Genomic DNA, 23,674 nt, shown 5'->3' with positions numbered 1-23,674 from the left:
TGCCAATAAGGTTAAGTCTCTTTGCTACTCTGTATTTGTTAACTCTGGAAATAATGCATATTAAGAAGGCACATCTGTCTTCAATGTTTGCACTAAAGTAACAAAAGTGGAAGACTGGGGCTGGGGATATAGCTCAGTTGGTAGAGTGCTTGCCTTGCAAGCACAAGGCCCTGGGTTCCCCAGCATTGCGCAAAAAAAAAAAAAAAAAAAAAAAAAAAAAAAAGGTAGGATATTGGGAGAACCTGATCTGGAGTCAACTGATCAACTGTGGTCTGTACAATTGGAAACTGAACAACTGACTACTTGATATTAAAAGTTTAACTGTGGGAGTTACATAAAAAGCACATCTTAACTGAATAAAGATACCTAGTTTTCCTTGGGAATAACCTGAAAAAAAGACGAGAGAAGCTAGTGATTTCATCCTCAGAAAAGGTGTTCCCCCCCCCCCCCCCCCCCTAAAAACCAGAAAATAAAAACAATGCAGAATGAACACTAACCCTAAAACACTGTTTTAAGGGATGGGAAAACTCCTTTACATCAAAGCCCCTTTATCTTCTAGGCTCCAGAAACAGAAGGCAGACTATTAAATAAAGTGTCATTTCCCTGAGTGTATGCTGAGTCTTCTGAGAAAAAGAGCCTTTTCTAGGGCCTGGGGATATAGCTCATTGGTAGAGTGCTTGCCCAGCACATGCTAAGGCCCTGGGTTCAATCCCCCCCCCCGCACCCCCCCCCCCCAATTCTACACAATTCTACAGCACTGTTCAACTAAGTGGACACAGAAATTTCCTGCTCTAGAAAGACTGGCTAACATTAATTTTTTATGCTTGCCAGTTTAGACAAAAGTATAAGGCCAATGCATGACACAATGAGTATTTTCCTAAAAACTTTGGTACTTCCAAGATGAAAGTAGTCGTTTCCTTTTATGTTGAAGGGAAACAATGTAAAGTGCTATATACACACACTCTACCTTGACTTGATCTGCATTATTTTGTGTTTTTTATTCATTCTACCTGTTCGCCTGCCATACTCCTTTTCAAAAAAAATAGCTGAAATGAAAGGCTTTTCTTTTTTTATTTTTTTCCTTTGGTACCAGGGACAGTCAACCACTGAGCACATCCCCAGTCCATTACAGTTTTGAGACAGGGCCCTGCTAGGGAAGTTGTTGAAGTTGGATTTGAACTTGCAATCCTCCTGGTTTAGCCTCCTGAGCTCCTGGATTACAGGTATATGCCACTGTACCTGGCAACGAAGGGCCTTTTTGATGTAATTCCCTGCTTGCCTAATTTTGCATCTTTTCCAAACCCAATCAGCTTTCATTTCAATAATTATGAACACTGTATACACTCCAGACTCACTATTTACTAAAGGGTCAAAACATTTTCTAACAACTGGGCATTTTAAGTATGCATTTGTATATATATGCATACATATGTGCACATGTGTATACATACAACGTACATGCATGATCAAAGAAGAGTTCACAGACTGAAGTAGGAGCCCACATCCGAATGTAGTTTGTCATCAGTGAAAAAGAATAAGGGCCAGCAAATACAGACTAGGATGTCAAAGAGAAAGCAACCTTCATAGTGCAAGAAAAAGGCAAAAGTTTAGGATGATTACTGGCTCCAAAATATTGCCATCAGTGTACTATTAAGTGTACAGTACACATGGAAGACATCTAAATCTGTGAAACAATAAAGTTCTAGAAACAATAAAGTTCTAGAGAAGAGGCAAATTAAGACTACCAAGTCATAACTACATGTGTAAAATACTAGACTTCAGGCAAAATCTTAATTTAGTCTTCACTGCTATAAATGAGGACATGATACTAATATTCTCAGGAGTTGATTTCATTTTTACATTTGCTCTTCTTTGGAATGAGCAAACTCTTATTTAAAGATTTAGGTGATACTGGTTGTGGTGGCACATGCCTATATTCCCAGGGGCTTGGGAGACTGAGGTAGGAGGATCACAAGTTCAGAGCCAGCCTCAGCAATTTAGCAAGACCGTCTCAAAATTAAAACATACAAAGGGCTACGGATGTGGCTCAGTGATTTAGCACTTCCGGGTTCAATCCCTGGTACCAAAAAAAAAAAAAAAATTAGGTGATTAGTCCTTCCCCAGTGTCCTAAATTAGTTCCAGAACTCCTGGTGGATGCAAAAATTGGAGGATGCACAAATCTCTTACATAGAATGGCATATTTGCATATAAGCTACACACATTTTCCTGTATAGTTTAAATCATTCTAGATTTGCATACAATACCTAATGCAAACACCAATAGTTGTTATACTGTATTCATTAAAAGAATAATGACAATAGTCTGTAAAGTGTACAGTACACATGCAATTCCCACCCCCCAATTTTTAATCTGAGGTTGGCTGAATCTATAGACATGAAAACTGTGGATACACAAGGGCAGCTGTCCTTGAAAAATTAGTGTGGCAAATCCTGTTCTGGAGAATTACCCATGTTTCTATGTAAAAGTCAATATCCCAATTCAGGGGATGGGTGAAAATAATCCAAGTGGATGACTTAAAATGGGGTATAAGTTGACAGAAGTACTAAGCACCACATAATCTTTCATTTAAATACATATTTTTCTTTCACATGGCAAAATATAAATGCCAACACCCAATATACCCCTTCATAAATAAATCATATTGTAAACTAAAACATATTGTAAATGTCGATGTATACTGTTGCACTCTACCACCATGAAAACTCCAACAGGGCTTTCTTTCTAATTTTTCACATATATACCCATGCTCAGCATTTAGATGCTGTGGTAGCTATTCCAGTCATTATTTTAAAACAGCTATTTTTCAGCATGGATAATACTTTTAAGTATTCTGAGTGATGGAGATGTCTAGGTAAAAATCAAACACAAAATGCCATTTTGAGATCTCTATAGCAATATTTGCTGTAGATTACATTGGTCATCACAGTGTGTAGTATAGTGTTCCTATATGACCTCTAGGTATGGAGGAAAGGGTCCCAAAAGTTCAGTGTGATCCCCACATAGGCTGGCAACACTTCTAAATGAAGCTGGTGTGTTAAGCTACATGTCACTTGATACAAACTGTCAAAAATCCTTAAAAGTTGATAACACCTTTAGTTACTCACTAGTAAATAGTTTTGGGCACAGACTATGTACCAGGTACTTTCAGTACACTTTGCAGCATTTTAATTTCAATGTTTTCTTTGATTTCAAATTATTGACTGAGTTTGATACTGAGAAAAATACTGAAATGGAAGCAAACTCCCACGTCCTAAAATTGCCTGCAAAGTCATTATAGTAACTTCTGAGGGTAATCTTCATTAGATAGTATTTTAAGGTCCCTTTCAACCTAAGTAATTCTGCAATTATCTTGAAACCATTTTATGTATTGTACTCTTACTCACTATTGGGACATATATCAAGAGGCCAGACAGTTTTGTACCTTTCACTAAGATTCTAACACCCATTTATTATTGCCAAATTTAAGACTGGGTTATGTTTTGGAAAAAATAAACTGGTTGATAGTCAGGAGCAGTATTAGTACCGGGTAAGGCACCATGCAGTTATGGAGCCTATTTTTTATTTAATTAACAGAAAATAATTTTTGAAGTTAATTTTTAAGATTTCCTCCTTTGGTTCAAACTTCAGAAAGATAATTATGCCAGAGACATAATTATCTGGTATCTAACCATAAATACAGTAATTCGATTTTCTGTGCCAGCTCCCAAATTCTGGTCTACGACAATGATTAGTACTGAAAAAGAGAAAAGCTAATGTAGTATATTTCCCCCATAGAGCTAAGTTTGACTTTTAATTTTTTTTTATACCTTTACTTATTTTTATATGGTGCTGAGGATGGAACCCAGTGTTTCACATGTGCTAGGCAAGTGCTCTACCACTGAGCTACAACTCTAGCCAAACTTCTAAATTCTTAATTCTAAAATTTTCCAAATTGTGTCAAAATATTCATGAAATATTTATACATACATGTAACACATAAACCAGTTAATTAATTTTGTTTACTAAGCAAAACAAAAGGCTGACAACTATGATGGTCCCAACACTTTGTAAAAATCTACTCTGAAACAGAAATGTTTGGTCAATACTGCCTTAGCCAAAGTGATTGTCAGGTAATCTTTAACTTTACTTTGACCATCTGCAGTAGTAGATTGCATTTCCCCCCCCAAACAATCCCATTTTCATCTTTGGATAATCTTAAAAACTGCATTTTGCTGGGTATGGGGGTACATGACTTGTATTTCTGACTGGGGAGGTTGAGGCAGGACCACCAACCTCAAGGCCATCCTAATCAAGTTAGTAAAGCCCTGTCTCACAACAAAAAGGACTGAGGATATAGCTTAATCAGCAACCTGAGTTCAAACCCCAGTACCACAAATAAGAATAAATAGTAAAAACTGCTTCTTAATCTTGAGTCATGCTGTCCTAATCATTAACTCTTGGAACCACACAGAATGTGTGCAGACACACACACACACACCACCCCATACTTTACAATCAACCTAAATCCCTACCCATTTTCTATTTTAAGATAGGTTGTCACCAACTTGCCCAGGCTAGCCTTGAACTTGGAATCCTCCTGCTTCAGTCTCCTGAGTAGCTGAGATTACAAGCTTGTTATCATGTCCGGTTCATATACAATAAATCTTAATTATTCTACTGCACAAGTTTTTTTATATGTTCAAAGATATCTAGCCATTATATGCTATGTGGGCCCCTCCCCACAACCTGTTTACTTTGCCCTTCTCCAAACTAAATCAAAGTTCATCTTAGTAAAATTGGAGTATCTAACCATTCTGTGGTTTCTTTTACTATTAACTTAAAAAAAAACTGAAAATGTTTCCTCTATATTAACAATGTTTTAAAAGTCTTGATATTTATATTATATAATTTACTGGTAATTCATTAGTCCAATATTCAGTAAATATGGAATAAAGCAGTTCAGCTTTGCTTTTTAAAAAAATTTTTTAGTTGTAGGTGGACACAATACTTATATTTATTTTCATGTAGTGCTGAGGATCAAAGTCAGTGCCTCGCATGTGCTAGGCAAACACTCTACCACTGAGCAACAACCCAGCCCCTCATCTTTGCTTTTTAACCCATTTCCCCAAGTTTATAAACAAGTGTAATTATAGGGGAATTATTTTTATTTTAGATATTTACTAAAACCTGTAGCTAATCCTAAAAGTAAATAAAGATGAGACATATACTTAATACACAAATAACTGTTATTAATTAAATGCAGCTCTCTGAGGACCAGGAGGTAGTCATTTATGTACTTTCATATAAAAACATACAAATAAATAAACCCCTCATAATATTCTACAATTCAATTTGTAAAACTTAACAAAGATTTCTGAATTACACATAAGTCAACGTTTCCAAAGGTGTTCCCCCTGTCCCAATTAGTCTAAATTAATACACTTGCAAATAAATTTGAATTAAGTATCAGAGTCAATAAAATTCACAAAGCCAGATGCAGTTTAGTGCTCACAAGTTTATATTTTTAGGTTTGATAAAGATTCTTGTGTATTTTCTAAATACACAAAACAAAACAGTTTTGGAAGTTTACATACATGTCTTAGGACACTTATATTAGGTAGGTAAATTACATTTAAAAAAAAATTGGTCTTTGTAAAAGATCTTTCCAGAGAGCTTTTACAAACAGCAGGCAGAAGAAAGTGTTCTATGTTTACAGTGTTTAAAATGCTGATTCTCCCATTTGATAATGGCCTCAACCATCTCTCTCCTCAACCCAGAATCTTGTTCTCACTAGCTAGTGTACTCTAATTTTAAGTACCCAATGGTCATAAAATTCAGGACTAGAAAACATCTTTAAGTGTGCTTATCCCTAACACATTTTAAACTATCTAGGACTGTTCAACTTCACTTGAACGCAGGGATACAGCAGGAAAACAAAAAACTTTATCCTAAAGTGACTAAGAAAACACCTGTTTGTAGTTCTAAGTGTGTATATCATGTACCATAGTTAAAGTTTAAGGATCCGGGTGACTGAACGGCACAAAAACTGGGGCTCATATCTAGTTCTTCAGATTAAAAACCATCCTTTTAAAAATGAAAATGCCACAGCCCACTAATAACATATGCTACATTGAGGTTGTGTGTCTTATTTAAGTCAAAGTGACTAAACAATTGCTTTATCAGGAGGAAAAGAGTAGTAAGGATGCTTACTGGAGGAAGGATACTCACAAAATTCCTAACATAGCTATTTTGTAGGGAAAATATAAATCTTCATAGACAGACTCTATTAAAGAGCTGCCATTTCTACAAAAAAGTTGTTTAATGAGGCAGCAATAGAGCCTCCTAGAAAGAGCATGGGCTTCAGAATCAGACTTGATCAAATCCCAGCTCTATTATAGCTGCGTTAAATTTCTGAATTTCTCTGAGCCTTTCCTTATCTATAAAATGGAGACAATAGCACCTACCATATAGGGATTAGATAAAATAACATACAGAACAATGGCAAGTGTGGGCACTCAAAAGAAACTGGTAGCTTTTGGAATATTATTCATAAAAATGAATCTAAACTTTTCATGCTAAATTCAGAAAACCCTACAAATATAAAGCTTATTTAAGTTTTAAATTTTAAGATTTTATTTTAAAACCTATTTTTCATCACATCATCCCCAAATACTACTCCAGTCATCTTCAGGCCTTTTATACTAAATCATACATGAATTTCAAAATCCGAATCCTTTTATTTTCCTCCTTTCCACCACTTTTTATTTCTTCTTTTCCTCTTGGTTCACATCTATTATTAAACTAAAATGTATTATTTACCTAGTATGTACCAGTGTTTTTAAGACCTGTAAATGAATTAACTCATTCAGTTCACTATTCTCCATTAGGATGGCTCAACTTGAACCAGCTAGAGATCCCCACACCACAAATTTCAAAGTTACTCATTACTGTCCAGTTTCCTCTCCCTACGATGTTTCCTTTTTTTTTTTTTTTTAAGCTCTCAATTGCCTACTAAAATTTAGAAAATTATCTAGTGAATTAAAAAGCAAACAAGGGCCAAGAACCATGACAAAGAGGAGATCATATGGAAGTAACTGTCTCTCAGAATCCTATGAAATATAAGATCTTGACTTGAGAGGATTTGTTACTAGACTGAATATGAAAGTTTAAAATCTTCCCCTTCATTAAAATTAAAAGCTCTAATATTTTTCATTTAAAATATAAATTACACTTCACCAAATGTGTAACACATAATTCTGCCAGAATTCCAGGCAAAATTATGAGTATTCATTTCATTGTTACCTCGAGACCAATCATAAGTTCTTAGTATCTATTAACTTCCTGAAATTGTTGTACTGTAAGTCAGAAAAAGAATATACTTAAAAAAATAGAAACGTCCAGTAGTATACCTTAGTACTAAAACTATTTTTTTTTAAAAAGATCTAAAAGGGAAAAAGGCAGTCCCTTGAGATCATGAAACATAATAAGTTAGGCAGTCGGCAAGTAGAAAAATCTGTCAATTCTGTTTCTGGTAAAATGTTTACTTCAAAGAAATTTTCATATAGGCTGAGGCTAATATATTCAAGAGTATAAACATTTTTCCTTTGGATTACCTAAAAACAAACTTTTAAAGTATCATATTTCAGATGACTAAAAATATAGCCAAATCTGTCACAACACAACATTAAAGGTAATGGACAATTATAGAATATTTTAAATTAACATTAACAAACCATCTACATCAAACCTTGTTTCCAACTAAAACCAAAACAAATGCACAACAATCCCGTAGTGTACCAAATGTGTATTTCAATTTACTGTATGCAATCTAACAAAAAATTTGGTCATAATTTACCAGATATACATAAATGATTTAAGTAATAAAAGAAAGTTCAGTTTCAAGAGAATAAGTTCATATCTTGAGGAAAAGTAAAAGTACATTAAGAATGTAAAGCCAAGTCCAGTTTCTATGCAATAAGTGAACTATAGTCTAATAAAGCAGACTTAGGTGATTTTTTTTTAGATATATATCTTTGCTCTTTAATATATATTTATATATAGACAGATCTACCAATTGTAAACTAGGTTTATTTTAAAGGAAGGGGATAAATGGGATGAAAGAAATCTTTATACTATACTTACATTATTCACAAAGCAGAACATTTGACGCTTAAAATACTTTTTCATTCATAGTATCTTTGCCCAACTAATTTCTACTTTGGACCTCACTAGAAATACATTTTACTTATTTGTCTAGAACACTGAGAATAAGATATACTCTTCAGTTTTAAAACAAAAATCAAACCAAAACTATTCATCTGCCAGGCTTATAGTTATGTAGAAACTATAATAAAGTTTAGATGACAGAAACTGCATGTAACCATGTAATGGTAACTTTTTATTTTTGATTTACCCAAGCAGAAACATCACTAACATTAAACCATTATTCTACTGAAATCAGAGACAATGATAAAGCTTGTCTCTTGAAAAAAAAAAAATCAACTTTTCAACTTTGATTAGATGGAGCACCAAAAGAATTGCATCTGTCAAAGCATCTTTGCAAAAATTTCCACAGCTAGCATAATTTAGTTACCTGATATAAAATAGGAAAATATACTCAATTTTTACCTAAAAGAAAGCTGAAAATATGATGTCCCTCAATCTTATAATATATATTATGCTCCTGATAAATGTCCATGTTACTAACAGGTGAAATGTTGCTTAGACTTCCACGAATAGCTAATTCATTCATCACCAGGCTAAATAAATCTAATAATTACAACTTAATATATCACCTCTTTTGTACCCTAAAGTAAAGCCTCTCAACATTTTATTTGTAAGGTATTTGTAGACTGTTGAATCATGGTGACTAGTAAGACTATATCAAGGTGTAGTGACTTTAAGGAGTGAGAAAATAAATTAACCATAATTTTGAAACACTCAATATCCCATAAGTATGAAATAAAAGAGAATGAACATTTTGTGTTAATTTTAATGATAAAGAGGGCACAGGAGTAAAAACCTGATATTTCACTTATATTGCATAACAAGCTAACCAAACTGGACATGGAGGATAAATTATAAAACAAATCATTTACTTATTGTTTCTATGACTTTTTGATCAGATTTATGTCTTTCAAATAAGGCTGAGGTATAGTACACTGGCAAAAATAATAAGAGGCAAACAAGAATAGTGCCAAAGTAACAGATACCCAAAACCGAATACCATGTCAGAAAACGTCATATAGTAACCATTTATCAGATTAGAGCAGCAGGAGAAAGTTACTTCTAAATCATAATCATTTTAGTGGTATTTGTCAACTTCACCACGGTAACTTCGCAACATCATTCTTCATTTGTGAAGTAGTAAAATTCATGTCAAAAAAGGAAAGGGGGATTGGGGAAGTCAGTTAGTTCATTCCAATAAATTACCTCTCCAGTTCTTATAAACATGCCCATCAGCACAAAATTGAGAAATACCTAAGACTAGAAGAGACTTGGTTTAAGTTATGAAGCAAATTAAAATGGAAAAATACAAGAAAATAGAACCAATGGGGTTGAAAAAGCCCCTCACTGAAAATCTGTATTAAAAAAAATAAAATTAATAAAAATAAAAATAGAAACAAAACTCTACTAGTACAAACTAGCCTGAGTGGTTTGATGGACAAAGTGATGGGTCAACTGTCACTATACTTCCACATAAATGGATTTTCTTCATTCATGTTAAAGTAGCACATGAATGTAAGTTCTATTAAGGACAGGTACTATATTTTCATAGGACCCCAAAAGTTACTGTATATCCTATAAATAAAAAATATTTTACTTTGATAACTGACTGAATATGTGGGGACTCCATGTAATCCAACCACATGGTTGTTTGCTGTACAGTCCTGTGCAAATATAAAAAAAAATTTTTTTTTTTTTTTTTTTGCTATAAGGCTTTGACCCTACAGTTTTCACAGCAACATAACTACCATCCAGCATGTACCATATTTTGCAAGCCTTCAAGTTCAACAATCCAAATTGTCGATTCATATTATGTCCAAATGCAGCATCCTTGAGGAGTATAGTAGTAGGTCAGTTAATCATCCAGAGACATACAGACATCTCCTGATTCATCCCATCTAGATGGATCATTCTGATCTTCTCCATCATCAACCAGCTCTTCATCAGCTTCTCCTACGTCATTCTCCTCATACTCTTCATCCCGAGGGAATTCTGTATCCTGTCCCTGATCTATACCTTCTTGCCCTCCTGGTTGTGATTTATCTGCACAGTCTACACAAACACCATAGCGTCGAGATCCATGTCTTATTCCAACACTGGCTGCTAACATGAAGATCTTCTTACACACCATACATTTGTATTTTTTATCCTTTTTATGCACCTAATTGAAGGGGGGAAAAATCCAATATAAGGATAGTATAGAAACAGAATGCATTTGACCCACTCAAATTAAATCATGCATTTAATGGTTGAATATACCAATGTTTTTCTGTATGAAGATCAGCATCAGTTCACATTAATCACATTCTTTGTTTAAAGAAAATTAAGAATCATCCTTAAATTTGTAAGTAACTGTTAAAATACTTTAAACATCACTGACATGAATATAGTTTAAGTCAAAGATCAGTTGTATTTAAAGTTACTTACCAGGGAATGTCTTTTTACATGTTCTCTTCGAGTAAACAGCTTTCCACAAATATCACAGCTAAATGATCTCACTCCCGTATGAATGAGCAAGTGCCTTTTTAGTGTTCGTCTGTATTTGGCTACATAGCTACAATGAGGGCATTTCAATTTGTTCATGATTAGAGATGATTCACCTTTAAGAATTAAAAAAAATTTAAAAAGCACTCATTATATATTATTAAACAGAAGACTTGCTATCAAAATTTCTTCTATCTCTAGAACAGCAAATGATATATAGGGCTATTATTTTTTATAGTTCAAAATATAGAAGATTTTAATGTTTAAAAATTCTTTAGGAATTCTGTATTTGTTTGGTTGACCAATACTTGCCATTTTCCCAAGTTTCTTGTTTTGGCCACGATTCTGGCAATAATCCATACTTGAAATCATTTGAAGCACTTGGTAGCAATCCATACTTGAAATCACTTGAAGTACCTGGTATTAATCCATACTTGAAATCACTTGAAGGACCAGGCATCAGACCATACTTGAAATCATGTGAAGTACCTAAAACAATTGAAAAGTAAGCTTGAAGTAATGATGATAATAAAGATCTCTTTCAACAGTCATTAGATATTATTAAATAGAAGACTTGCTATCAAAATTTCTTCTATTCGTATCTCTAGAACAGCAAATGATATATAGGGCTATTATTATCTTTTTAAAGAAATAACAGTGTTTTTTAAAGAAAACAAAACATATGAGCAGTGATAGAATACCTTAATATAAACTGAATAAAAATACTAAGTCTCCAGAACTGTGAGCTACTTAAATCTTTATTTATTTATTTATTTATTTTTTTTTTTTGGGGGGGGGGTTTAAAATATTCAGTCTCAGTTATTAAAGGAACAGAAAATTGACTAACACAGGCAAGAATTACCTTCTTCTGGATTTAATTTCGTTTTGAATTTGTATGTAACTCCCTGGATCCAGGAATCTTTGGACAATAGGAATGTACCCAGAATCTTCCACCTATTGCCACTCTGATCCAATCAATCATCAATTATAGCCTATGGGGTTATTTCAATGACTGCCAACATGTCTCCCTGCTCCCACTATTAACCATTCCAGAGATTGTACTCTGCCTGGTAATCACAGATTCTTTTAAAAACACTAATTCAGAGTCTGTCACCAGTCTACTCAAAAGTCTGCAAGGGCTACACACCTCCTCAATTCATGTTAAAAACGACCTTCAATATTCTACAAAGCCTTACCTTCTGGAGCCCTTGTTTCCAAACCATGCCCTTTATCACTCCATTTCAACCATACCAGCCTCAGTGTTTCTTCCACAGCAAACAAGCTCCCACTTGAGGCACTTATACTTTCATCTTCCTCAAACACTTCTAAGATATATGTATGCAGAGTTCATTCATGCAGCAACACAGGTTGAGTATCCTTAATCTGAAAACCTGAAATCAGAAATGTTCCCAAATCCAAAATATTTTGAGCACCATGATGCTCAGAAAGTTTCAGATTTGGAAGCATTTCAGATTTTCAGATCAAAGTTGTTAACCAGTAAAGTCTACGCAAATACTCAAAAACTCTGAAAAACTCCAACATCTTAAACACTTTGATCCAAAGCATTCAGTTTAAGGGATACTCAATATGTAATAAAATTTCCTATCATGAATGCCACATGGTTTTGATAAAGAATGCTCCCATATTTTAACCAGACACATCAATCCTCTTAAAAATTGAGAACAAATTTAAGATGTCCTCTTTGGTGAAAGGATCAATACCAAAAGAACTAAAAAGATCTCTAAAATATTGTTAAATATACTTCATTACTATTAAATGTTTCTTTCCTAGGATACATTCACCCATTTTTTGATGTCAAGAATGTCCTCCAAGAGATCAGAAGAGGAAAGGAATAAGGGGGAGGGAAAGAGAAAATATTGGGAAATGACATCGTTCAAATGATAGCATGTACATGTATGAATACACAATAAAAAAAATCACACCCTTAAGTAATTATAACACACCAATTAAAAAAAATACAGAAAATGGGAGGTCCCACTTCTGAGCTGCAACAGGGCCACAGATGACACAAACTTAGGGTCCTTTTTCAGTTGCAAAGCCACGGAGGTTATGAGGGAAAATTAAAAAAAAAAAAAAAAAAAAAGCCCTCTGAAACTATGATCATATATAATTTAATTTTAAGGTACTACTGTTAGGAAGAAAATTTTCAGAATTTTGAAGTGAGACATTTCCATGTGTGCAGAACAGTGACTAGGATGGAGATGGCAGTCAGAGTGCATCAATCTATCAATTTTGTTTCATGTTTCTAAATAAATTGGGGCATCTTTCTTATCTATGTCAGTACAAAACAGTTAAGCTCCAGGAGGTCTTTCTCTCCTTTATATTTCTAATGTGTAAAACATATGCCCTCCAATTATTTGTTGAAAAATTGTTATCTAGCAAAAGTTAACTCCTTCAAAATACCTGGAAAACTACTATTAGAAATCTTAGATTTGCCAACATCTTCAATCGGCATTATTCACTGCATATAATGAGATAGAATACACCAAAAACAATTTATGAACTGATAATTCAGGATTCAGAACTACAGATTTTGAAATACTTAAAAATTCCATGCTTCCCTGTATAAAACATCCATAACTAGCAAGAGACACCCTATGTAGAAAACAAATAGCCTCTCCCCTAAATTTCATACATCTAATTCTTGAAACTAGCAGAAATTACTTGTGAATAGCTTGAATAAAGGTATTGTCACTGTAATTCAATACACTTAAGGATCATTAAGGATCTACTTCAAAAATGCTTAGTGTTCATTATCTCTTACTGAATACACTTTTCTATAATAGCAAACTAAAGGTGGAGAAAGCAATGTTTTTGACATTGAAGACATTACATTATAAGACAAAAGCTAATCTCAGGTGCAAAACTACTAATGGAAAAAATGTAAGTGAAATGACTCTCAAGGGTTTACCTGAGAATGATATAAATAACTTCACAGAAAATGTTTATGTACATGAATTTCAAATTTTACATAGGCAAAATAAGACCATTCTTGGAGCAGATCAGATTTCTAAATCAAAAAGCAAGTATAATAAAATACTCTTGCTACATTAGCTATTGTCTGTATAAGCAAAGAAAATCTTCAAAAATATTCAGTATCACTAACTCTTATATTGCTAATTTCAAAACTTTTAAAATACTTTTCAACAATCAGGGAACACCACCTTGAGGCAATTTCTTCAGAACCATGACTTAATTTTGGTCAGCACCTATTGTGTGTAGAGCCCCTACTTTTTGCAGAGTTCCTGTAGATGGCCTCTCATTCCCATCAACTTTGAAAAGGATTCCAAAGACAGAGAAATTGAATAATTAAACATCCATAACCCTTTACCTTTTTTTAATGTTAACTTTGCCGTGTTCTCTGTGTGTATACACAGACATTTTTATACACATTTAAAATCTGCACTTACTTTGTTGTGGTTCAGATAAGAGGTGTTCCCTAAAAGGTAACATGTGAGGTAACGCAAGAAAGTTTAGAGGTGAAACAACTAGGTTATGAGAGTTTTAACCTAACCAGTGCATTAATTCCCTGTTACAGTCTAAATGGGTGGTAAATGCAGGCAAACAGGGTGTGGTGGAAGAGGTGGGATACTGGGGTGTTCCTTTGGGGTATATATTTTGTCTTTGGTGAGAGAAGTCTCTGCTTTCTGGTGCCGAATTCCCAGTTGCTTTCCTTCAACACACACCTCCACCATGACGTTCTGCCTCACCCCGGACCTCAAAAAATGAAGTTGATAATCTACCAACTGAGACCGTGAGCCCCAAATAAACTTTTCCTCCTCTAAAATTGTTCTTTTCAGTCTTTTGGTCACAGAGTGGTGAAAAGTCTCATGAAAATATACTTTAGGCCTAAATACAGGATTATACTTAGAATATTCCCCTACAAAACCATAGCACATCCAAGAAATTTAAAACTGATTGAATATTGTTAACATACACCACATATCCCACATTTCCAACTGTTCCCAAAATGCCCCCTTTAAATCCTATTTGACCCTTATCTAACCAAGACACATACTATATTTAGCTGGTTTTCTTTAATCTAGTGGTTTTTCAGCTTGTATTTCATAGCATTATAGAGCATGGACCACCTGTAGTGTAGCTGAATTTACTTACATTTTTCTCATTTTTTCCTTCACAATTATATTCATTAAATACATTTCAAGAATATTACATAGGTAATGTTGTATGACAGCTAGTGCAATGCATCAGCTGGCAGTTAATTTGTTTGTTCTATTGTTAATGATACTAAGTTTGAACAGTTGGTTATTATTAATGTTCCCCAGATCTCTTTAAAGATAGCTCTTCCCCTTTGTAATTAGAAGAAATCTGTGGGATGAGTTTGAGATGATGTGAATATGCTTGTTCCCCAACAACCTTTCACCCAATCATAGTGGGACAAGCCTGTTAACAGCAGCTTAACATCCCACTGATGATCTTAAATTATTTCTTACGGGGGTTGAAAAACAGGTATTTTTCTAATTCCATTATTCTTCTATTAGCTTAACATTCTTGAATAAAGAAGCCCTTTTCCTTTTACTATATTTTACTCATAATATAGCATCGTTGTATGCATCAAGGTTCCCAAGTTTACCCAGTACAAATATTACTACTTAAAATTAACCAACATTTTCTATAACCACCGACAATCATACTATTATTTTGCATCAAAATAAATTAAAATACATTTGTGAACGAGTCTGGTAATTACCATTCCATCTATCCACTAGCAGGAAGCCATGTGTTCTATTAAATACCTTTGATATTTGAAAGTTTTAAAAACTCTAAATGAGTCCTCCAAACAAAACCAGAAACATCAATTTGTATTTACCAAATAAATTTCCACAGTTATAAGCAAAACTACCACAGATTGAAAGTTATTTAATACTTAAGGGAAAGAAATGTAGTAGGCCTCAGTAAACATGAATATAAACACTTCCCAAATTCTCTTAAATGCACTCTTGCTAAAAATTTAACTGTACCTACCAGCATCACCTCCATCTTGACCAGAACAGGCTTCAGCCAATAAATTTGCATTCATATTCCTATCACCATCTGGCCCTGAGAGTAGAGCACCATCCAAATCTGAAAATGACAAGTAAAATAATTTACTGACAAGTCACACGACAGCCACTACCCAAAACACCACTTTCTTAAGATTATGCAGACTAAATAAAAAGGATCATTGGCATATTGGTTATATACTATGTACTGAACACTAGAAGGCACAGAAGACAAATCAGAACAAAGTTAAGTTCCAGGACAATCAGAACTGTGCACTTCTTGCTGCTTTCTTTCTAAACACACACTCTCAAAATTACTTGTTCATCAAATGTTAACATGTACCTGATATTTTTGACTTACAGTACTTAGAAAACTAAAGCCAGAAATTATGTTAGATGTACTAAATTTAATTAAATATTACTTGTTTTAAGAACGAGGAGATAGCATATACCTAAATAATTTATGAACTGATAATCTGAGATTCAGACATGGTTTTCAACCACAAGAACATGTACACACTGAAAACAGTTAAGTACAGAACACTGGTTAGGAATGAGTTTTAGAGTCAAGGTGAATTAGGTGCCAATCCTGCTATTTTCTATCTGACCATCTGCCTCAGTTTCCTCATTTAAATCCACTGATCATAAGTTTGATATAGGGGGGCTGGGTTTGTGGCTCAGTGGTACAGCACTTGCCTAACATGTGTGAGACACTGCATTTGATTCTCAGCACTGCATATAAATGAATTTTAATAAAGGTCTATCAACATCTAAAAAAATTTTTAAATAAAAAATAATAAACTTGATATAGGAATTTAATTGGATAATGCAAGCCAATTATTATTTTTTAAAATTTATTTTTATTTTAAACAAATGGGATACATGTTGTTTCTGTTTGTACATGGAGTAACAGCATACCATTTGCAAAATTATACATTCACATAGGGTAATGAGGTTTGATTCATTCTGTTATTTTTTCCTTCCTCCTCATCCCTCCCACCTCTCTTTTCTGTCTACACAGTCCCTCCTTCCTCCATTCTTGCCCCCCTCCCACCCCCCATTATGTGTCATCATCTGCTTATCAGTGAGCTCATACGTCTTTTGGATTTTTTAGATTGGCTTATCTCACTTAGCATGATATTGTCTAATTTCATCCATTTGCCTGCAAGTGCCATAATTTCATTATTCTTTATAGCTGAGTAATATTCCATTGTGTGTGTATATATATATATATATATATATATATATATACACACACACACATACCACAGTTTCTTATTTATTATTATTATAGTGCCTGATACCCAAGAGATACCTGCTACTGGCTCATATTAAGAAGTACAAAATATCAAGAGATTGTTGTTGTTTCTTTATTGGTTCAAAAGTGAAAGGGTAAATTAAAGCTAGAATAGTAGATAATGATTTGAGAAGAGGCAATTCTTAAGAGCTAATCTTTTTTTTAAAAAAATATTTTGTTTTAGTTGTGGGTGGACACAATACCTTTATTTTATCTTTATGTGGTGCTGAGGATCAAACCCAGGGACCTACCCAAGCTAGGCAAGAGCTCTACCACTGAGCCACAACTCCAGCCCCATAAGCTAATCTTAATATAATGAAAAGGGTGCAGAGACAGGGTAAAGAACAAAAGGGAAGAATGAGATAAATATTTTTGGTTTCAAATCTATAAATTTCCTGCAAATCTGTTCAGTTCCACTACCTTCAGTACTTTGATGGATTAATCAACTAGTGAAACGGATTTCTGGTCTCCTTTCTTCCAAATGGTAAGTATTCACACTTCTCATTTCCCAAATGAATATATTTCTTGTTCCTAAAACAAGTCTTAAACATTTCTGATGGCTCACCACAGCTTTCAGGGTGAACCTCAAATTTTTTTAGTCTAGTTTAATATTTGGTTTCCTGATTCTGACTCAAGCATCATTCCAACTGTCCCAAACCCTCCTCTACTTTGTAAAATGACTTAGGTGTCTAAAGACATTTTAAAAATGGTACCTGTGAACAATCTCCCCTATACTTCCCAATCAAGATTTATCTATCTTTGGTATCAACCATCCTTGATGCTCTGCATACAAGATTAAAAAATGAAAACAAAAATTTAAAAAACCTCTTACCTAAATAGATACTTAAATATATTTACAGTGGGCCAATAAATTACTGTATATTCTTACAATGGAGCACTACATAGCAATGGTTCTAGTATACAGTTAAGAGGCCCAAAATCACCAAACAAATTTGGTTCTGAAATACTGAGAGGCACAGGCCACTAGGATCGCACAATTGAAAAAGAGGAGTATAAAATGACATCAGAAATGTAGATCCTTACAGGCTATCTAAATCTTTTGAAGGATTTTAAAACAGGAAATTAACTCATTTGCCTTAAAAAACTACTCCTTGCAGGGGCTGGGGGTATAGCCCAGTGGTACAATGCTTGCCTAGCACACAGGAGATCCTGGTTTGGATTCCCCGGTACCAAAAAACAACAACAAAGTGTGTGTGATATGACTTGTTAGAAATTAAAGGAGGGAAAGAGATTAAGGAGATCAGTAAGAAAGCTATTTTAGCAACCCAGGTTAGGGATGAGAGTGGCAAAGGAAAAAAGTGGATGAATCTGACACTTGTGGAGGTAGGACTGGGCTTGGCAGCAGACTGAATATTGGAGTGAGGGGTCACTTACCAGGGAAATTTCTAGCATATACCAATGGTAGTCAAGGAAACCCAGGAGGTGGACCAGGGGGAGGGGAATATAAATGATGTTTACTATGAACATATTAAATCTGACATACGTAGAAAATGGAATATGTTTGGGATAGGGGTGGTAGATTAAAGGTGTAAGCTTCACTCTGTCTCTAACTGAATCCCACCTGTGAAAGAACTGATTTTATTTCTCTAACAAAGTGGTTCTCTAAGCATCATCAGAAATTGGCTGAAGTATAAATTGTTAGGCCCCACTCTAGAACTACTGAAATACATTTTGGAAATATACTTTGGAAGTGGGGCCCAAGAATCTATATCTTAGGTGTAAGCAGCCTAAGTGATTCTAATGTTTACTAAAGGTTGAGAACAGCACATGTCCACAGTCCCTAGGCTGCGGAAGGTAAGTTTAAGGACTGCTTGGGCAACTTAGACCCTGTTTCAAAACAAAACAATACAAAAGGGCTGGGGGTGTAACTCAGTAGTAGGTATCCCTTGGCTCAACTCATATACTGCGAAAAAAATAAATAAAGTTGAGAACAGTTTTACTGTAAAAATGGAAGGAAAGTCTGAGGATCACTTGACACTAATTATAGATCTGGTGCTTAAGCTAGAGATAAAAATGTCTGCAGAGCCCAGTGACACACACTTGTAATCCCAGTGGTTAGGAAACCTGACATAGACACAGAAGGATTGCAGGTTCAAAGTCAGCCTCAGCAACTTAGCAAGGCACTAAGCAACTTAGCTAGACCCTGTCTCAAAATAATAAATAAAACGGGCTGGGGATGTGGCTTAGTGGAAAAGCGACCTTAGTGGAAAACCCCCCATACCAAAAAAAAAAAAAAATCTTGAGTTAGAGAAGATAAAAGGTTCTCAGGGAAAAGAGATCCTACTTTGCCAGTGATACCTAGAATTCAAGATGAAAATGAAAATGCATATTATTTTCACTTTTAAGTCACTAGTAATCTTAAGACTGATTCTGGTAGGTCAGTGGGGCAAATGGAAGGAATGTCCAGTGTTATGAATAGAAGATGACCAATTAATAGATAAAATAGACAATGTTCTGAAATTTGACTATAAAAGGGAAGAGGGAGAAACAATAAGAATTGGGTTTTATAACTGGGTGTGGTGGAGCACGCCTATAATCCTAGTGACTTAGGAGGCTGAGGCAAGAAGATTGAAAGTTTGAGGCAGGCCTCAGACATTTAGTGAGACCCTACCTCAAAATAAAAAATAAAAAGGACTGGTGATGTAGCTTGGTGTTAAAGGGACCCTGAGTTCAATCTCACAAATGCTAGGTAAGCGCTCTACCACTGAGCTACACCCCCAGCCCCAAATTATATCTTTTGAAATAGTTTAAACTACTTGGTTCTTGACATCAAAAACAAATCCCAAAATAGATGGGCTCTTCCAAGTTGATAATAAGCTTTTGTCAAAAGGATGCCTGACTTAGGAATCAATATATCAGATCCCTATTGTAACCTTATTCAAAACCAATCAAAGCATCAAGAAAATTATTGGGGCTGGGGATATAGCTCAGTTGATAGAGTGCTTGCCTCACATGCACAAGGCCCTGGGTTCAAACCCCAGCACAAGAAAGAGAAAGAGAAAGAAAGGAAAGGAAGGGAAGAAAGCAAAAGAGAAAGAAAGAAAATTATTATTAGTTATGACAATGCAAATGTGTCAGAAGTCAGGAAACCAATGATTCATTTGACATAGGAATAAGAAGTTTTATTAGGAAGCCTAACAGTATCCCTCAGTCATCACTATTTTCTTCAAGATTATAGGACTATAAAATAAACTGATATATTTGAGGTTTTGGAATATTAAAAACCCTGCTATAGAAATGCTTTGCTTTGTTTAAAACTTACTTAGGAAAAAAAAAGACTAATATTCCTTTGGAAACAGTAAAAGATCTTTCTGAAGCTCTATTAAAACATTAATTTCACAGTTGCCAGCTGTTTTTTGGACTGGGAGTGGATATATGTACAGAAACTAATATCCAAATGACCAAAGTTAAACAAGCTGAGTGTAATTTCTTTTATTTTTGTCAAAGTAGAAGAATGTACTTCCCCAGTGGACAGATAACAGCCCCCTCAAAACAACACAAAAGCATATTTTTTACATGCAGCAGTATGAAAGAAATGCAGTCTTTACATATAGTATCTCATTTAAATCTCACTATCTATATGATATTCAGAATATTTTATCTTCTGGGCACAATGGCACACACCTATAATCCCAGTGACTCAGGAGGCTGAGGTAGAAGGATTCCGAGTTCAAAGCCAGTCTCAGCAACTTAGCTAGGCCCTAAGACCTCAAAATAAAACACAAAAAGGGCTGGGACTATGGCCCAGTGGTAAGCACCCCTGGGTTCAATCCCTGGTATCAAAAAAAAGTATTTTATCTTCTACTTTACTAATGAGAACACTAAGGCTGAATGGGGTTAAATAACAAGGTGATAGCAGAGCTCTACCATTAATTAACTTTATTACATGGTCTTCTGGTTTATTAGGGAATATACCAGTCTTGGAGCCTAGAACACAGCAGGGAATCAAAAAACTGTGTAATTTGCAATCCTGGGAATGAGAATGCAGAAGTATATTCAAACCAGCTGTGTTAATGATACTTGATATTTAAATGAACAAAATAAACCTTCACGCTATGCTAAAACAGAATTCACTTTTAGTACTTTCCCTGTAGTTAAATAATAAAACCATCCCAAACTCTTAAGGGTGTCAAGCAATTGGGTATCATTGTTCTTATAATCATACGTTTTTGTTCAACCTCCTCTTCAGAATTCACATATTTTATATTTCCAATTACATATGTAATATAATTTTTTTAAAAAGTGTAACATTTATGGGTTTAAAAATCTGACTAACAAGCAGTGGAAAAAAAAACTAGAGGGGAATAAAAGACTGATATAAATTTCAGTCTACCAAAACATATTTATGTAACTTTCCTTCACACAGAAAACAGTAGCAATATTCACCTACATCACAAAGCTGCAACAAGAAGTGATATTAGCAAATGAAAATACTAAGTAAGTAGCTGTATGGAGTGCAATACAAAACAAAGTGCCATTATTAAGTGAGGTTAATATTGGTGACTGTGGTCACAGTAGGCATCCCCTGGACCAGAGTGGGCAAGCAACCCTACTGAATCTGAGAAGCAAATGGTACAGCACCTGCCTGTTGAGTGCTAAATTAACTAAGGGATGGAAAGAAGGTCTGCCTGACCATTTGCTTCTGGTTCTCAGTGTTCAATATTCCAAGAATGACACAGGTGCAAACTAATCCAGATTTTCTTAGAACACAAATACTATTAAAAAGAATGATATGAGAAGAAATCAGAAATGGAAGTTTTAGATAAAACTAAACTCCCATTTTATAAAAACTCTTTAAGTCTCATTGTGATCTAGTAAACATTTTTATATAAATATACACCAGAAATCAAGTGTTGTTCTCTGCAGATGAGATTCAGAACTAAGTCTTATTTATTCATAAATAAGTATAGAGTTTTCTCTGAATTCATTTTTCCCCCTTCAACAAATTCAGTTGCAAATGGATAATATTTATATACATATTATATATATCACCCTTGACAGTTCCTGTAGTACCCTAGAAACTTGTTCTTCACTCTCAAACTCACTGCCCTTAGAAAGTGTTCCACTGAGTTTCTTCTTTGCACTATTCAAGACTTGCTTCTGCCACAAATTGTCCCTAACAGGTCTTCCCACTGCATTACCCAAATTCATGAGCAATTCTCTTCAAATGTTAAATGCAATCTTAAATGCAAATATAAACAGATCAAATCTCTAGTTAAAAACCTTTCATCAGCACTGGGGATATACGTCAATGGTAGAATGCTTTCCTAGCATGCAAGAAGCCTTGGGTTTAATCTTAGTACTACAAATAAAATTCCTGTCTCAATCTGTAAGACAGAATTCACAATTTATTACCATGGCATACAAAGATAATTTCATTGTATCCCTAACCTATCTCAAGGTTGCTCCTACAGTCTCCTATGCTTTTGCCCCCGTATTCTAAGCTCTTGCCATCAGCCAATGAAAGCCCTTCTTCTCCTGGCAAACTCCTATACAAGACAAGATTCAACTCAATTAATGTTTTCTCTATGAAGCTTTCTCCAACTCTTCTGAGCAGCTAGGGCCCTCCTATTATACTCTGCCATAATTCTAAATCTTTCTTTAACATTTTCACACTGCACCACATTTCTTCCTCTCTTCCATGTCCCTCTTCCTGCCCTGCACAGCCGGTCATGATGGGAACTGAATGAACCCTGGGGCACTCTACTCAAAGCCACATTCCCCAGCCTTTATTAACTTTATTTACTTTGTGATGCTGTGGATCAAACCCAGGGCTTCACACATGCTATGCAAGCACTCCACCACTGAGCTACATCCCCAGCACCCCAGGCTTTTTGTGTTATTTTTGAGACAGGGTCAAGTTGCTCAAATTGCAATCCTCCTGCCTCAGTCTCCTGAGTTGCTTGGATCACAGACATGCAGCTCACCATGCTCAGCTGCAGATATATCTCTACCCCACCTCTACACTATTGTGAATTAGTCCAGATCAGAGATTCCTCAATCTTGACATTATCTGGCCCTAGTTTCTTGAAATTAAAAAAAAAAAAAAAAAAAAGTTTTGTTTTCAAATTTCTTCTTCTGATCTAGAAAGATATTTTGGAATTTCTCAGAAAACTTATATTTAGTTATTAGACTTATTTTTTGAAAAGTAAAGCTGAGAATAAAAACTTCATCTGGTTACCACACTATATTAAAGCTATTAGAAACCAAAACTTATAAAAACTCTCAGGGATTGACATTTATAGGGGCTAGACAATTTACCTCACATAAATGATCCACATAAGTCTTCTTCAGCTTGCAGATTCAATCTGACTGTACATCCTCTATTCCTTGGGGTTTCTAATCACCAATACAGCCCTCTCTTGTGCCAAAGTGGCAGTTTGGAAAGGAAAGCAAGAGGAAGCAAAACAAAAGCAGAGGAAGAAAAAAAAAAAATGGCAAACTATTTCTACTACCACCACCATCCTTTTAAAATTAAATATTGAAGATTTTTATTTAGAATACTTTAAAGCCCAATAACTATTGGACATTTCTTTTTAAAAAGGAACAGGTCTTTGAACTTTCAATAAGTTTCCAATGAAAAGTAATTTAACATTTGACTTGTAGCTCATCTTTTAAAAC

General features: G+C 34.6%; 1 protein-coding gene across 2 annotated transcripts in view; it reads right to left on the bottom strand.

Moving 5' to 3' along the window:
* Nucleotides 1-448: 448 nt before the first annotated feature.
* Nucleotides 449-23,674, bottom strand: part of ZBTB10 (zinc finger and BTB domain containing 10) — a 41,775-nt gene continuing 18,549 nt past the window's right edge. For both annotated transcript variants that reach the window (XM_079131177.1, XM_079131176.1), the window contains exons 3-6: nt 15,719-15,817; nt 11,024-11,200; nt 10,655-10,827; nt 449-10,388 (exon numbers count right to left, since the gene is read on the bottom strand). In XM_079131177.1, the coding sequence (XP_078987303.1) occupies nt 10,083-10,388; nt 10,655-10,827; nt 11,024-11,200; nt 15,719-15,817 (755 nt within the window). In that variant the 3' untranslated portion in view covers nt 449-10,082. The remainder of the gene's footprint in view (nt 10,389-10,654; nt 10,828-11,023; nt 11,201-15,718; nt 15,818-23,674) is intronic.

The sequence above is a fragment of the Sciurus vulgaris genome, assembly GCF_902686455.1.
Source record: "Sciurus vulgaris genome assembly, chromosome: 1".
Classification (NCBI taxonomy): Eukaryota; Metazoa; Chordata; class Mammalia; order Rodentia; family Sciuridae; genus Sciurus; species Sciurus vulgaris.
The sequence above is the reverse complement of the archived record's forward strand: the minus strand, read 5'-3'. Positions and strand labels throughout refer to the sequence as shown.